General features: G+C 36.4%; 3 protein-coding genes across 4 annotated transcripts; all 3 read right to left on the bottom strand.

The window, feature by feature from the left end:
* Positions 1-41: 41 nt before the first annotated feature.
* On the bottom strand, positions 42-9,690 carry twf2 (twinfilin actin binding protein 2). Of its 2 annotated transcripts, none has more exons than XM_079461159.1 (8): positions 8,574-9,690; positions 3,826-4,004; positions 2,880-2,975; positions 2,266-2,370; positions 1,694-1,819; positions 1,429-1,579; positions 1,217-1,338; positions 42-960 (listed from the first exon to the last, which is right to left on the bottom strand). In XM_079461159.1, exons 1-8 carry the CDS (start codon positions 8,668-8,670, stop codon positions 805-807), a joined length of 1,032 nt encoding a protein of 343 aa, XP_079317285.1. In that variant the 5' UTR covers positions 8,671-9,690; the 3' UTR covers positions 42-804. The 2 variants fall into 2 exon arrangements, with proteins under 2 accessions (XP_079317285.1, XP_079317286.1); XM_079461160.1 differs by lacking the exon at positions 8,574-9,690 and adding an exon at positions 6,496-6,828.
* Positions 9,691-9,965: 275 nt separating this feature from the next.
* On the bottom strand, positions 9,966-13,655 carry wdr82 (WD repeat domain 82). Its single transcript, XM_079461161.1, has 9 exons — positions 13,218-13,655; positions 12,521-12,618; positions 11,809-11,875; positions 11,611-11,710; positions 11,196-11,312; positions 10,934-11,089; positions 10,776-10,845; positions 10,552-10,694; positions 9,966-10,426 (listed from the first exon to the last, which is right to left on the bottom strand). The coding sequence occupies exons 1-9, from the start codon at positions 13,376-13,378 to the stop codon at positions 10,397-10,399; spliced, it is 942 nt and encodes a 313-aa protein (XP_079317287.1). The 5' UTR covers positions 13,379-13,655; the 3' UTR covers positions 9,966-10,396.
* Positions 13,656-15,022: 1,367 nt separating this feature from the next.
* cplane2 (ciliogenesis and planar polarity effector 2) lies at positions 15,023-16,700 on the bottom strand. Its single transcript, XM_079461162.1, has 5 exons — positions 16,506-16,700; positions 16,195-16,347; positions 15,757-15,881; positions 15,540-15,676; positions 15,023-15,410 (listed from the first exon to the last, which is right to left on the bottom strand). The coding sequence occupies exons 1-5, from the start codon at positions 16,609-16,611 to the stop codon at positions 15,176-15,178; spliced, it is 756 nt and encodes a 251-aa protein (XP_079317288.1). The 5' UTR covers positions 16,612-16,700; the 3' UTR covers positions 15,023-15,175.
* Between the last annotated feature and the right edge of the window lie 73 nt (positions 16,701-16,773).

Below are 16,773 nucleotides of genomic sequence, written 5' to 3'. Positions count from 1 at the left end.
GATTTTTCCTTATGCAAGCAAATAATCACCAAACACTGGGTCATGTTAAATTGTTTTTATTTATTTATGTAACATTATGTTCGTAAGCATTGCAGGACTGTTTGGGGTGTATGAACTTGCAAAATAATATGATTATTAACCTTCTAGTCTTCTAAGACTAAAATGATTTTTTATGTAGCCTATTCAAAAAAATTACAAATCAGTTGTTCAATCAAATACTCAAGACATGCTCAATGTTATAAAGGTGTTGATATTTGACATATGGAAGTGTTTTATGATTAATTATCTAACTACTAGAAGAGGATGAAAATTAAGTTAGAATATTTTTGCATATGTTTATTGACAGGTCATTAAGACAAAAAGGAGTAACAAAATTGTTACAATAAAATGCATTTCATATTTTATTTATGTGTCAGATTTGGCTCTATGTGTACTGTATTACATTACATCTCTTTACAGTTTCAATGTTTAAATGTTTGCGAGAACATGTTTCTTATCCAAATACAAACCACAAACATGTTTACCACATTTTTTATCTTTCACATAAACACTTTCGAAATATTTCATTCTTATCAAAATGATATTGAATGTAGACATTCAGAAGAATTTGAGTACCTGAGTATTCCTCTTTCTCAAAGATATACACGTAAGCACACAAAATGAATAAATATCTAAAGAGATAGAAGAGTAAATTCAAGCCAAAGAAAGCAAAAACAAAAATGAACACAATATTCCAATTATCGACTTGAGCGGGTTAGAAAAGGGTACTGCGGAATATTTAGGCTACAACTGAAGTTCATTCCTCTAGCTGTCTCCACCTCCCTTGATGAGACGTTTGTTTCCCCTCTTCCCAGCAGGCCCGCGGGGTTTGGCGAAGGCTTGCATGTGAGCGTGCTGTTTAGGATGGACCTCATCGTACAGATACTGTTCTGTCAGTTCCTCTCCGCTATCTATCTCCAGCTATATGAAACGTACATAAAAATAGAATACATTTTGGAAAAGCTGAAGTTAGAATGTCTAAATAGTTTTTAACCAACATCCCAGCCAGTTTATGTGATGTCAGCCAAAAAAGTTATAAGGAAGAATTTAAGGAAAAGAAAACATTAAGTAAGAAACAAAATAATGTGCTGGAACGTGTATTATCGTCTGTAAATGAGATGCCTAGTGTGACATCAAACTTTCTTTTGAGCTTTTCACCCAAATAAAAGTTTGCTACCTTTTTAGCCACTTGTAGGTGGAAATCCCTTTCAACTTCCTCAAGCAGTCGACTTTTGCAGCTAGAATACAGCATCCTTTCCTTGATACTGCAGCTGTATCCAGGCATGGAGTATATGAACACTGTGAAGAAAGGGTCATTACATTCATAAGAAAGTATTAATAAAATGAATATAGATGATGTCTGTATAAGGAAAATAAGACACAACTAACCCACAGACTCCAGGTATTCTCCCTCATGTGAATGTTTGTAAAGGAAGAAGTGATATCTGGGTGTATCCAGTGGGATCCGGCAGGGTAGCTCGCGGATGTCTGTCGGGCTGGTGTGAACCAGGTCGATGGTTTCCTTCTCTGTGTCCAACTTCTATAAACATAAAACATAAAGTTGAATAAAAATGTCCCAAATAAAATGTAATGTAAGCGTTTTTTGACTGACGGTTTTTGGGGGCTACATAGAGTGGTTGTGTGTGTATCGTACCAGTTGGATGTAGTTGATCCGTCTCTCAGCAAGCTGCTGTAGGGCGCGTTTAGCTTCAGCCTTTAAAGGGAAGGCAATACCCTGTAGTGTTTGATGTTTAGGGTCCACGCTGATCTCAGTTTTTACCTACAGACACCCAAATAAAACCACAGAACCAATATGGTTGAAAAATGTTCCGCATAAATCTCTCTGGTTTGACATGATGCCATTTATACAGTGAGACAATCATGCAGAAATGTTCATAAAGGGTTCATATCGGCTATCCAGGACTCAGACATGGTGGCTCATTGTTCTGTTTAAAGGATAATTCATGTCGGCCGAGAGATTTGTGATTAGTGAGTAAATACATAATCACATATACACACAACATCGTATTTCACCATGAATAAGGTGACAGTGTACTATACGCCAACCATGAGTTTACAGGCACTCACCTGTTTAACTCTGCCCTGCAAGCACAGAGATTGAACAAAAAAGTATATTCTGTTATTCACAACTCAAACACAAAAAGCCCTAGTCTTGTATGGGTAGGCATCATGCAATGCATTGTCATAGGTGTAGAGTTGCTTCACCTCTGTTATTTTAATTCTCTGTAGCTCCTGTTCAGCAGCTGTCAGAGGGGCTGGTGCAGAACGTGATGTCATGTGACGCAGGTACCCCTGAAGACAAACATCTTCCTGGTGATGATGAGAGAGAAAAAGAAAAAATACTTATTTTAAACTTTTGTTTCACACCAAAAATGTTGGGTTTGTGTCTTTTTTGATGAAACCCATTTTTTCAGAATGATACAGAAGATGATTGTTTTATATTCATTCATTTGGCAAATGTTTTTACCCAAAGTGACTTACGGCACTTTCAAAGCATACATTTTATCAGTGTGTTTTCTAGGAATCAAACCTGTGACCTTTGCGCTGCTGACACAATGATTTACTGAGCTTCAGGAACATTCGTGTAAGGAAATTTGTAAATAATACAGCTCCAGGGTATTTGACTGACAGGTGAATACAGATAACAGGTGCAATAGTAAATTTCGATTTCTGCATGTGATCTTTCAAAAAGAGGAAAAAAATCATGATGTTTTACTTGCAATCAATAAATCACATTTCAAATTTACAGACTGTGTAAAAACCATTGATCAATGTTACAAAATGTTCTTCATTGTTGATGTTGCAGTGTATGTTAGTACCTCGACTGTGCCGAACATCTCATCTTTTACATGACCGCCACCAAATTCTTTCTTCACTGTGGCTCGGGTGGCCGCATACAGCATCTTTTGTCGGACCTGTACCAAAAGGAAAGCATTTATAAATAATTCAACTTTAACAGAAAAAGACTCTCAGGCCCGTAACATATAACAATAACCTAGATTTATACATTTGTAAATAAAAATCGATTACTCGGGTGTGTCTATGCAGTTGCTATGATACTCTAAATGTGGTTGCTAGGTTATTCTTTGTTGAACTGGTTGTAATTAAATATCCAGTAACAAATAAAGCCACCGCAATCTCATAAAAATTGTTTTCTATTTTACAACATGGCTGTGAATTCTTCATTCATGGATAAAGTTGTTTGGATTTCATAAAAACGAAAAAGCTAAAAATATTCAATTAAAATATTAATTAAACTAAAAACAAAACTATAATAACTCTAATATTTATGAAAAAATAAAGAAAGAAATATTAAAATATAGAAATAAATATGTATGGGCCGATAGTGCTCTCTGGTTCGATTCCTGTTGAATGGCCATTCTCTATCCCACCCTCTTCTCTCTCCCACTTCCCTTCCTGTCCTCTCTCTTACTAAAACTTTACTAATAAAGCGAAAAATGCCACAAATATACTCAATATACCTAAATACTTAAATAATTTTTTCATATTATTAAATTTATTTTTATTATCGCAGGTTTGGTCTTCCACACATATTTGTATGATTTCGATTGTACAAGTTCATACGAGTTACCTCCTAAAAAGTTTGCGATTTCATCAGCTACATCAGGCACAAGACAAAAATGTGCTTCCCGGCTCAATTGTTTTTCAGAGGGTGTTTATGGGCAGTTTATTTTGTTTATATGCTAATAACGAACAGAACAAAGGTCAATCTACAGATCTTCATTCCATGGATGTTGAACCTACTGGTGACTGGTCAGGTGACCAGGAGATGAAGAGCCACTCATATCCTTGAGCGTTCTTCGTGTCCAGTCGGTATAAAATGTAACAGGGTTCGTGGGGATCCAGCAGGGGGAGGAGGAAGTGGTCATAATCCTTATCCCAGCACTGAAGCGGCTCTCTGTATGCCCCTAGCACCAGCTGCTCTGAAACACAGAAAAAACTCTCATCACAAACCTAGTCTCATTTCATATTGCATCATGTGGATCACTCCGAACATGTTTACAAGGCTGGGCATATCTAATATTACTGATAACAAATAAGTGAAATATTATAAATCTCTACCTTGTGCTATAAAAAGTGCATGACACACCTTGTCTCTTACACCCAATATAGCAAATGCAGCTTAGGTCACATAGAGACACATTAATCTGCAGTTATTAATAGATCAAACAGTCCAATAGTGGTGGGTGCCCTCAATTTTGAAATTAGTTTTGTTGTATATCCCAGGTGGAAAACAAATGAAGTTGATATATTGCATTACCAGCCTGTTGAATTATCAACATATCGTTCAAGCTAACATCATATGGACTTTATTTCTTGCCTCTGGTTTCAGACGAGCCTTAAAGGGATAGTTCACCCAAACATTTTAATTCTGTCATCATTTACTCACCCTCAGATTGTTCCAAACATGTATACATTTCTTTATTCTGCTAAACACAGAGAAAGATATTTGGAAGAATGACTGTTAGCAAACAGATCTCCTCCCCCATTCACTACCATAGTATTTATTTTCCCTACTTTGATGGGGGACGAGATTTGCTCGGATACTGACATTCTTCATTACCTCTTCCTTTGTTTTTAGCAAGTCAAGTCAACTTTATTTATATAGCGCTTTTTAAAATTTGCATTGTTTCAAAGCAGCTGTACAAGAAAACATATTGACTATAAGCAAAACATATAAGGTTATACAAGTCAAAACAAATAAAATGAAAATATAGAAGACAGACATAGATACACAGATTCAGACACACACACACTCACACAAACCCTCCACAGAACACGCACAAACACATACAGATACAGAATTTTCATTTTAGGGTGAACTATCCCTTTAAGCCATCAAAGAATAAAACAATTACACACACTAATAATTCCCATATTTCCATTTGTAATATTTCTACTCTAACTTCTCATATTTAACTTTATATAACTGTATAAAACATAAAAAAAAGTTTTATACAGTTTAATGGATATACTATAGAATATACAAATATATTATGTTTATAAACTTTTGCAATCTTCTATAGTCTTATTTATATATATATATAGATTATTTGACCTACATTTGTGTTGATTTGTGCCAATGTAATAGATACAATGTAATATTTTATATGGTATGCCAGTAAACTCTTTTATGAATACATAAAATGAATACAGTACTCACATCCCATCATATGTAGCAAGTAGTATAACATTATTTGATTTCTATTGTATAAATAAGCTCAGACCTAAAGATCAAAGCTAACATATAAACGCAAACATTCTGAAAGGTTTGAGTCAGTGTTTCCACTGAAAGCAATAACAAGCCGGTATGATTTTAAAAGGCTCATTGCCATAAAACAACATTATACTTTTTTTATGATACTGCCATCATAAAGCCATCACCACAATACAGTTCCAAGAAGCAATTCACTCTCCAATAATAAAAAAAATATATATATGTATATACACAGTAACACTCTAGTATCTAAAACTGCACAGTAAAGGGAAGTTTACTTTAGTGCATGCTGTTCATCTAAATTCCCTAAAAAAAGATTTGCCAGTACCATGTCAAGTCTCAAACAAAATATTACAAAAAGTCATTTAGAAGATATTTTGAAGAACATTGGTAACCAAACAACACTAACCCCCATTGTAGGGACACAAAACCACTCAGACATTTCTCAAAATATCCCTTTGATTCTACAAGGTTTTCACACCTCTGTATTTAACGGCCAACAACAACACACAGGAACTCACAAGCATATAAATACAGCACACACATAAATGTTGTAAGCACATTTGGTGTTCCCGAAATTACATCTGATCCTACTGGTCCTTCATGTCATTAGTCTACTGTCTCAGCTTAAAACTTTACACGGATCAGATCACGCGCGAATACGTCACTGACTTCCTAAAACATTCAGACCAACACACCCTCAGTTACCCTCACAATGAAGTACGGGTTACCATTCTCTGAACACTGCTCTGCATTCCCTTATAATGTGTCTCTTATCATGTGAATAATCTACAGTGCTCATCAGTGCATCTGTTTCCCAGCTTCTCTTTGCAGCTACATACTATACTGCCAAACCAAACTACTTTTTAAAAATGTATAATGCATATATACATATATATATATATATATATATATATATATATATATATATATATATATATGAGTACTGAGCTCAAAATACTTTTTAAGTACTTTTTTTTATTTACTTTTTTTTAAAGATATTAGATAAACAATTTTTAATGGGACTTTGAATGCAATGACATTCAAGCGGTCAAAGCATCTATATATTGTGTAGAACCATTGAAGAATATGCACATGGACTGATATTATAATGTGCACATTGTCAATAACAGCACATCAATAATCGGATCCATCACAAACCCCACTCATACATAAACGTAACCAATGAGAATTACCTCGGAGGGGGGATTTCTTGATGCTCATTCACAGAAGCTGCTATTCTGAGGTCGCACACATTCCAGCTTTCAGCACAGACACATAGTTTCCATGAGCTTTTTGCATACCCCTTAACACACACGTACAAAAAGCTGTTTGCCCACATGACAGTTTCTAAAGACAAACATCGCCCGGAACACTGTCATACAAATATATTTGTACCAGCTGAGTATCAAATTTTTGCTTTGTCAGTGTTAACAAAGAATTTCCTATAACATTAACGTTAGCAGCTGACCATGTGACTAGTATCACTGGCCAATGAGAGTTGAGATACACGTATGACTCAGGAACCTAGTCAACAAAACTGTGGTGGCCTGTTTTCTCATTCCAAATCTGCCTGAAATATCATCTCCGTGAGACCAAAAGGCTCCTGATGAGTCTGTTACATATAAAAGTCTATAAAAATAAAAATACACTGTAAAAAAGAATTCTCGCAGCTGGGGTGCAGAAAATACCTTAATTCATTATTTTCACATATAATTGTTAAAAAGTTATTCTTGTAAATCTGCAGGTTTGTTTTCGATAATTTGATGTAGGCAGTTTTTTACCGTATTTCAAAAATGCGGGAAAAATCTGTAAGCAGTCAAATTCTGTAAGTAAATTCTGTTGTAAAAAAAGTATAATTCTGTAAAATATAATACAGGTTTTGCACAATACCTGAAAAACCTGTAAAAACAACAGTTTTTACATTATAAATGGAAAACATGTAAAAACACTGTAAAATTACAGTTTATATTTTACGAGAATTTTTTTAAATAACAGTAACATACTGTAAAATTACTGTTTTTTAGTCTAGCTTCTGTGTAGAAGCAAATTGTCTGGCTTACTAGCTTGTTGAATTTATGCAAAATAAACCAAAAGCTGATTGAACAGTCTGATTCTAGAAACGGTGAGAAGTCTGAAGACTCTTCAGTGAAGAGTGAAGTTAGGTAATGGCAGAGTGACTTCACACAAATTCGATAGTGTTTTGATCTTTCCTTCTAAGCAATCGGATCTTGTCACCTGATAGTGAGCTAGCGTTTCAACGCACATCCACGGCAATAGAGAACAGATCATAGTTCCTCTGACCTCTGCACAGTTAATCTCTCCTGAACCTTCCAGTTTCTGCGTCATCTAACCAAGCTCGTGAACTGGGATGTTTCACAATCAAAACACATTGTGAAACATGTTTTGTTTTTCTGTCCTTATATAACGGCAAAAACATAAACAAAGACCTATATTAAATGAAAAAGAAACAATCAAATTTACAATATCTTATTTGTTATAAAAAATTACAGGGATAAAATCACATAGAATACTATGTACATTTTGGTGTCTTTATTTGATTTTAACTTTAGATGTTGCTTGAGAATTCTCTTTAACTGAATTCTACATATCGTCACTGTCCTTCCAAAATCTCTGATATCCAAATTCGCTGTTTTTCAGGAAACGGTAAAAATTTTAGATTTAGATTTTATTGGTTAGATATTTGCAAAACTCAGAGAAAAACATAAAGGGTGACTAATAATAATGATTTAAAAAAACAACAAAATATGGCAATTTCAGAAGGACAGCAGTTATATTTTATTCATAATGTTCCTATTTTGTCCTTGACACTTTAAAAAAAACAAAGATGCTAAACAAAGCCAAATAGGAGAACTATTTGAGTCTGTATATGGTTCCATAAAAGATCCTTTAGCCTTCATATAATCTTTCTGTTGCACAAAAGGCTCTTTGTACTGAAAAGATATTCTTTACACTATAAAACAGAAAGAAAGAAATGTTTCTTTTAAGATTTTTTTATGATTTTAGGGGAATCAAAAATGCTTCTTTTATGGCATCATGGAGATGGAACCTTTTGTAGCACCTTTATTTTTTTAAGCTTTTGAAACGTCTAAGCTTTTAATCAAATTAACATTGATCTACATCAGAAAAGAAACAAAAAAAGGTAGCAAAACTAGAATGGAAATATCACTGAGTTAATTTCCATTTCATTTCCATTCTCTTAACGATACCTCATACAAAGTGAGTGAACACATCAGAGGCTCTGTTCACTCACCGTCTCTGATCAACACCTGGATGAGGCGGCCAGTTCCACTTCTCGCCCTGGCCAGGAACTCCCTCAACTCTTCTGTGACCACCAGGACCAGAAACATGGCGGGTCAGCGTGGTACCTTCCTACCCGCCAAGCAACCCTGAGAGTCGGATGAAGCTGGAAGCACAGGTTGGGTCACCTGGACGATCTTTTCAAAAATCTCGGCTTGTTATGATCAGTGTGTCAAAACAGCATATGAAAACACAATAGACAAATGAAGTATAAAGCAAGAGTTAGGTGCGTGACAGTGTGCGCTATCCGAGCTAGAGAGAATGTGAGAGGAGCAAATGTGTGAGAGAAGGCTCCTGTAACTGGGACAGGATCGTGTGTGCATGCAGAAGGAACCTGATCCCTCTTGCCCCAAATTTAGCATGCACACTGTCTGGCCATGGGTGATGACCTGACCATCCCCCAACACAGCCTGCTGTTTAAGTTTAAAATGTTGAATTTACGAATAATTTCATGTGTAAGTGTGAAGCTTTTAGACTTGACTGGGTGTAATGTCCTAATCTCCTATTGAAAGCAGCCATTTTGCTGAGTGTTTTGCCACTCAATGGGCGTGTTCTGGCGTGTCCACGTGACTAAGTAAGCACATTTCAGCAGAAAGAATGTGGAGCAAATTTTTTTAAAGCACTTTTTTATAACAAATGTGTTATCTTAGCTGTAAAATGTCCTTGTATGATTACAGGTAGATTGAAACAAAGATAAAGGTGCACACAAATTGGGCATTGAAACGTGCATATGTCATTTTCCAAGCATCTATAAGGATCTATAAAAGTTAAGAATTAACATAAATTTGTCTACACACCACAATCACATGCTATAGATTAGAATTAGGCTGTCAACGTTAACACATGTGATTTGTTTTTCAGATTATCGTATTAAAGATTTTACACCATTAAAGGTCATTTCCGAAGGTCCGACACAAAAGTAAAAATTGGGCTAAAGGCAGGGAAAGCCATTGGGTCAGATTTTGACATCAACCAGATGCCTGGTGTTCAGAAGATATTTGAAAAAAATATTTTTCCATACAGCATACATTTTTCTTTACTATATAGAGATTTTAATAAAAGTGTATTTTATTGCTACCCGCGTATACCACATTACTTGTAGTACCACTCATTGTCCCCTGAAGTTACTGTAAAATACCAAATAACCTTAAATTAAGTAAAGTTGTGTGGTCAGTGTATATTCATTATGAGATTGAATTTAATACAAATTTCACAATATTGCTGGTATTACAAAAGTATATTATAAACACACACACACACACATATCTACATAAAAACAAGCTGAACCAAAAACTCTATTAAAGCAATCTTTCCTTAAAGACAGATTATATTAGGATGCATATCAGCAAGTTGTATAAACACGTTTATTAAAAAAATTGTTCAATTGAGATCTCTTAGGACTGCACAAGATAGCGGTGCTGAATTCGGATGTAATGTTTGATTAGCGATAAGATCAGATCGGATCCACAAAAAGCTGTGGTCACACCTCTTGCACACATTCGGTTCTATAGAATACTAGCTACCACCTCACAAACAAAACATAATGCAAACAGATTATATTACAATGTTTTACAAAAGAACAAGGTTTGGTGAAACATTTTATCTTTATCACAGAATGATCTGAAATACAACAGCATCAAGTCCAATATATTTACAGTTAAAAAGTCCAAATATGAGTTTCCCCTGTGTGTCAAGAACAGGGTGTCTGATGCCACCTGCTGGAAGATGATATCCCACAGTGAAACATCTCCGGACACAAGTCCTGAGATCTGCCCATTAGTCATCGATCGTGGGTAACCAGAATGCCTGCGGAGGTGAGATTTTGGTGAGAGACCGTACATTTCGTGTAAACTGGTACATTGTGACAACCCAAACTCGGTTTAACACTTTTTACTTTTGATTTATACATCTTACTATTCATAGGTTCTTACCATGTTAGAACAAGCGCTGGCAAAGGTCATGAATTTAGGGTTAAACTGTAAACAGGTCACAGGGCCAGTGTGCTTCCCGTCAAGAAGTGCTACTTTCAACCCGCTCTCGGCATTCCACACATGGATCTTCCCATCCTCTGACCCTAGAAATTTAACACAGTGAAGACGACATCACTCTCTGTATGTCATCTCTGGTGTTGTGCCTAGCTCACGATAAGACTTACCAATCATAGCGAACTGGGAATCTGGAGTGAATGAGGCCTCTAAAACGACGCCCTTGCTGTTATTATAGCCCTGCGGTGATAGAAAAGAATACCGTGAGACACCATCTACAATGCAATAAAAACAAAAAAACATGTTCAAAATTACCATATATTCTCACCCCAAATGAGTGGAGAATGGCTCCTTTGAAGGCATCCAGCACTCGGAGCGTTCCTCCGTTTGTGGAGACTAGTATGAGCTTTCCGTCGTTGCTAAACTTGAGACCCGTCCACTCGCATGTACGCTCGTACTGTAGTTTAAATGTGGCAAATGGGCCCTAATGCAGATAAAATTTATGTTTAACTTCTTACAACTTGAAGTATATGATATCATGTATATATGATATCTCCAGGGTGGTTTTATTGAAAGTGTTCTTTTGTTACCTTATCAAAGGAGCGTAGATCATAAAGTTTGACCATCTCAGAATTAACCCCTGCAGCAAAAATCAACCCCTCAGGATCGAATGAGCAAACTGGCTTCCCTTGGAGATGCATGAGGCCCTGTGAGGAGAGCCAAGATTTGACTCGAGCTTACATTATGTGCAAACACAACAACTAGAAACAAGCAATTTGCGAAGCTGCTGAAATGATGTGACTGTCTGTGACACAATTAATGTAAATTACGAGCAGCTGGATTTTGAACCAATGGGATTACATAGTGGGCGGAGCTATTCAGGACTGAACAGTCTTTGTTACTTGTCATAGTCCTGGCTGGTTAGATGCTTGGACGAAGTTAAGGCAAGGATCAAAGAGCTACCAAAAACAACCACATTCACTTTCAATGAAGAATATCGCTTACCTGACAATTTGGTGAGCGAAGATCCCACAGGCGAATAGTTTTATCGAGTGAGCCAGATATGAACGTGTCATCAACAGGAGACATAGAAAGCGCAACAACTCTGTGAAAACATAAAACACAACAAAAAAAAAATCACCATAAGACAAATGTTCTTTTAGAAGAAAACGTTACTTGGGAATTTAAGTGATTGATTCTCACCTCTTATTGTGTCCGGGAAAGTATCGAATGTACTTATTGTCATGAAGAGAAAGGTATCGTATTGTATCTGCAACAACACATTGGTAGAGGAAAATGTCCAAATAAATCACGCAACACAAGATATAACCAATGGAATTTATGGTAATGCAGGAATCCGAGGGTGCGAGGTGTCAGACGAACAGGCTCAACCCTGGGCAAGGCAGTAATCTGTACAGTTAGCTCCATAACAGGGCAGAATAACAGACCCTAAAAACTGTACAAACAACTACCTCAGACCAGAGTGGGCAGAGGGTTTGAGGAACACCTTCATCCAAAGAGTTTGCGGACTTGCAATCGCCTTATTTCAACAATATGAAGATCATTCAAAACATACGTAGAAAAAGAAAATCAAATGGATACTTTACAAATAACACCGTCTCACACTTTCTATATAAATGGTCTTAAATATTTTTTATTTAGACCATTTCTTTGCAAAAGTAAGAAAAGCAGCAGCATTTGTACAGACCACTTATTTTACTTCCAAATCGTACATATATCATTCAATCTTTAAGAAATGTGTTCAACATTTTGATTTGGTTATAAATATTCCGTTTGTTGTATTTTCTTCAAACGTTTGTTAGGTTTGAAACGGCATTGCTTATGTTTTCTGAAGTGGTCTATTGATAAATCCCATGCAGTAAAATAACATGACTGATCTATATTATGATCCTACCATCAATTTTATTGGAGCTGTAGACGACCGTGTTGGCGGCATGAGTATATCGTATAAGATCCACACCATACTTCTTACTGTAGAGGGTCCGTTTAGGTCTGACACGGAAAACACAAAAAGAAAGTAAATAAGATTACTTGCACAAAAATATAAATACATACGTTTCTATTTATTACACATTAAGACTTGTTTATAGCTACCACGATAACTCGAAATAACAGCTAACCCTAAATGACACTTTCCACTCGCGATTTCTAGTGAAAACATGTGTGTAATATCAACGTATAGTGGTTTTGTTATGGCAATGCTGTTGACTTCAGTGTCTTATTGCCATGGTATAATAGTGGTTATTTTTGTAAGATCATAGTACATATGAGGTCAATTTAAGGCAGTTAAAAAAGCAGCGGTTTTGACTGTGCTAGCGGGCTAAGTCAACTGTTTAGTGCATCTCAGAGGGAGGCGTGGAAGCTAACAGTTAGCACACGTTTGGGCTACACACGCGTATTAAAAACCAACAATAACTGTCAGTATAAACACATTCACAAAGCTGTATATTTATATTGAATCTTCCACTTCTCTCACAGTAACACTGCTGTAGCAAAAATCAAAGCTTTATATTCACGTTAAGGCCAAAGCACCGCGGAACCGGACAGCTAGCAATATAAATGTTGCATAGCCCACGTTATAGGCGACTTACTTTCCTTCCTGGCAGTCGTACAAGACAATCGAGTCGTCGTCGCTACTCGATATAACAGTCTCGCCGTTCGAACTGAAGTCAAAGCAGTTTATTTTGTCCGAATTCTCCCGGAAAACCTTTGCAACCCTGAAACTCCGCAACACATTGTCTGTGAGTTTCATTGTGGCCTTTCTGCCTGGCCAGGCGCGGGCGATCGTCTAGTTAAAAACACCGAGTAGACCGGCCTTCTAATAATCAGTACTAGATGTTTTAAATTTATTTGAGTGCTTTTGTAGATGAATAAAGGCTTCAGATGTGCATTTCTGTCATGTTAAAATAGCCCGCCGCCAAATTTCGTCAACGAACCGGGTTACGGAAGACTAGGTGAAGGAAGAGGTGGTAGAACCGCTTGGAAAATGGCGAAGATAGCCGCGTAAGTTTTAGAATAAAAGTCCCACTAGTTCAGCTGAACACTGGCGTGACATATTTTAGATTTCAATCTGTCACTCGACCGTTTGTTTTTTCTCTTTAATATGAATCTTCAATTCAGTGTCTAAATAAATAAACAACACAAGAAATAATAAGAAAACTTGTTCTGACAGCTGTGACAAAGATATTGAATGTCACATAAGCTCTCTAGCTACTGTATTTGTGTTCAGTGTTGCTAGGCTGAATCACATTCTTTCCATCGTGATCTAGTCTCACTTTTATAATAATCCAATATCATATTTAATTTCCTTTTTATTTGTCTTGAAAATGTATATTTGAAAATATATATTCCCTAACAGACCATCTCAAATAAATACAGGGTTGAACAGTCACAATTTATGGCTATGACTTCACAAAACCAATTTCATTTTCTCTTCCATTTAATAAATTCACCACATAGACGTCATGCAAGCCTCACCCAAGTGTGCCACTCACCAACGTCGTATAAAGTCATTGCTCTAATACACTACACAGCTAAGAGTAGAGGATTGGGAAAATAAACTTACCAAGTGAGCAGACAAAAGGATTTTCTTCATTTTTTCTTACCAAGCACTTTTATAATGGAAAGCTATAATGCACAGGTGAGTTTTGTTATATTGTCAATGTTAGACCTCTGAACAAATGTCAACACAACTAAATGTATGGTAGTTACTGTGTGCATTAAGTACATTATATAGTTCATTATATAGATAGTATATACTACTAACCCTGAATATCTTTTTTCAAAGGGGAAAATGGGTATGGTGGATGATAACTACATATTTACAGTGTATGTGGGAGAGTTTGCACCAGAAGAAGTGATAATAACATCCACCAATAATTTCATACAAGTCCGTGCAGAAAAGGTAAGCAAAGTAAAAAATGATGACATAAGCTTTTATCCTATATTAGTAATCTATCACTCATATTATAATGCAACGCATTCGGATCTGTGCATTGGAAAGATACTAATCTATCATTAGTATTTTGTTTAAATTCTTGAATTAAATCATCTTTTGATTAATTTAAAATATTCCCCTTTCCCCATACTAATACATCAGCTGGCCTCCGATGGAACAAGTGACAACACCATTTGTCAAAAGTGCCAATTCCCAGCTGATGTGGATCCAATGTCAGTCACGTCTTCTCTAAGCAAAAGTGGCATGTTGAGTATCAAAGCTCACAAAGCCTGAAAATTATTGATAAATAATCCTAATTAAGTACTTATATAATTTTAAAATCAGTTTTCTTGATTGTTTAACTAACTATTGTATTTGCTTTATTTACATATTATGTCACTTCATATATGCATTTGCTAAAGCATTGTTTCATTAACTACAAATGTCTTGAGAAGTACATTTTTAAAATGTAAATTATTTTAATAGCAGCAATATTATGACATGGATTAAGAAACGCCCTGTAGCAAACTTTGGTCATATTTCACACAGTAGTCTAATGCATGTGTAAACATGAATGAATTCAGTAAACATGAATTTTTATATTGTTCAATACTATACAATGATCTCCGTGTCTGTTTGCGCGAGGCCAGCGGTGGCGATGGACATAGATGAAGCAGCTATACAGTCCTGGTACCACAGGTTTTCTGCAAGGGCATTTAGGAGGGGGGCTACCTCACCAAGCCCTGCGCTCACATCACCTCCCACGCGGAACACCGGAAGACCCCACACCTCTTTAAACCGTGTTACATCACTCTCAGTCACATCTGTGTGCATAAATAAGTCAAACCTGCATTGTTAAGGTCTGTGTGAATTATCCGATTGAATAAGAAAACCTGATTTATGTCTACTAACATATTGCAAAAAAGATGCTAAAGCAATGTGTTCCACTATGTCAACCAATGCTCTTAAAGGATACTTCGTGCCAACCACCAATTTAACCACTCGATCCGAAGATCCTGTTATCCGTGATATCTGATTGGAAAGATCTTCGAAGGAGCCACGGTCAGTAAAGGAAAACAGGAAAATCATTGCATCCACGTGTTCCTTACAGGACTGCAGGGAGAAGGGTTGACATCATACAGATTGTCATCAGAGAAAGGGTAGTCTAAGAAAACCATGTAAGAGTGGCTCACCGGTAACATGTGATCAAATCTTCGCATGGCACTTTCTCCACAGTCCCAAAATTCAAAGCGGAAAAACAGAACACGGTCACTGTCCTTCAGCTTTACAGGCCAGAACATCACTGTTGTCTCTATGCCTACAAGAATATATGACAGTTCTGAGATTATATTTAGACTGAATGGCATCTTCATTATAGGCCACTGTATGCACATCTTTTATTCATATTCTTTCGTAAATGTAACTCTCTAATGTCATTGCTCAGATTTATGCAAACCAACAATAAAAAACAGACGTATGTTATTTGATGTAAAGGTTTTAATCGATTTTTCCGTGTTTGTGTATGATATTCAACATGAATGTTTTCTTTGTTGCCATGTTGTGCTTGCAAGAAAAATGTTCCTTTATAAAAGAATTGAGACAAATCAGGGGGTTTTGAACAATGCACACACCTGTGGTCTCATAGTGCATTTTGGGAAAATCAAGGCCAGCCAGACGGGCAGCGAGAGCGCTCTTTCCCACTCCAGTTTTACCAGAGATAAACACCTTGTAGCGAATGGTGTCCACATTCATATGAGGAGGCATCGTTGGAGCCTCCAGGAGACCTTTGCAATATTAAAACCACATTTATAACAGTTACTTATAGTCACGCGTCTTGCTACTGACATTCATTATGGCCTAGACTGGAAATACACGATAGAAGGTATTAATATAAACAGTAGCATAGAGCCTGAACTGCTGTATCCATGGAGATCAACCATACCAAACTTCCGTCGTCTCTTCTTATGCAGTATTCTGCTGAAAAACTCTTTGCTGTCTGGGAAGCGATGCCAGTCTGACACGACTATAGACCCAGGCAGGACAGACATTTCGTATGAGATAAATACTAAAGGTTTGGGGTTTAGTTTATGTGACGACTACTAACTGGATCCGGGCGAACGTGAAGCTTAAATTGAACAAAAGCTCTGACGCCAAAATAAAAGTCTGTTCTTAAAATGTGAATCAAAAATATTTTTTTTACAATATATGTA

Source organism: Barbatula barbatula (assembly GCF_947034865.1).
Source record: "Barbatula barbatula genome assembly, chromosome: 7".
In the NCBI taxonomy this organism is placed as follows: Eukaryota; Metazoa; Chordata; class Actinopteri; order Cypriniformes; family Nemacheilidae; genus Barbatula; species Barbatula barbatula.
This window is presented reverse-complemented; position numbering and strand designations above follow the sequence as displayed.

Coding starts and splice junctions, on each gene's coding strand:
- wdr82 (XM_079461161.1), bottom strand. CDS start 13,378: ATGAAACTCACAGACAATGTGTTGCGGAGTTTCAGGGTTGCAAAGGTT. Junction 11,711..11,808: donor TTTCCCGGACACAATAAGAG/GTGAGAATCAAT, acceptor ATGTTTTCACAG/AGTTGTTGCGCTTTCTATGT. Junction 10,846..10,933: donor CCATTCTCCACTCATTTGGG/GTGAGAATATAT, acceptor CTATCACCGCAG/GGCTATAATAACAGCAAGGG.
- twf2 (XM_079461159.1), bottom strand. CDS start 8,670: ATGTTTCTGGTCCTGGTGGTCACAGAAGAGTTGAGGGAGTTCCTGGCC. Junction 2,976..3,825: donor GGTCACCTGACCAGTCACCA/GTAGGTTCAACA, acceptor CTTTTGGTACAG/GTCCGACAAAAGATGCTGTA. Junction 961..1,216: donor ACCTACAAGTGGCTAAAAAG/GTAGCAAACTTT, acceptor CGTTTCATATAG/CTGGAGATAGATAGCGGAGA.
- cplane2 (XM_079461162.1), bottom strand. CDS start 16,611: ATGTCTGTCCTGCCTGGGTCTATAGTCGTGTCAGACTGGCATCGCTTC. Junction 15,882..16,194: donor AATGCACTATGAGACCACAG/GTGTGTGCATTG, acceptor ATATTCTTGTAG/GCATAGAGACAACAGTGATG. Junction 15,677..15,756: donor GATTTGATCACATGTTACCG/GTGAGCCACTCT, acceptor TTCTCCCTGCAG/TCCTGTAAGGAACACGTGGA.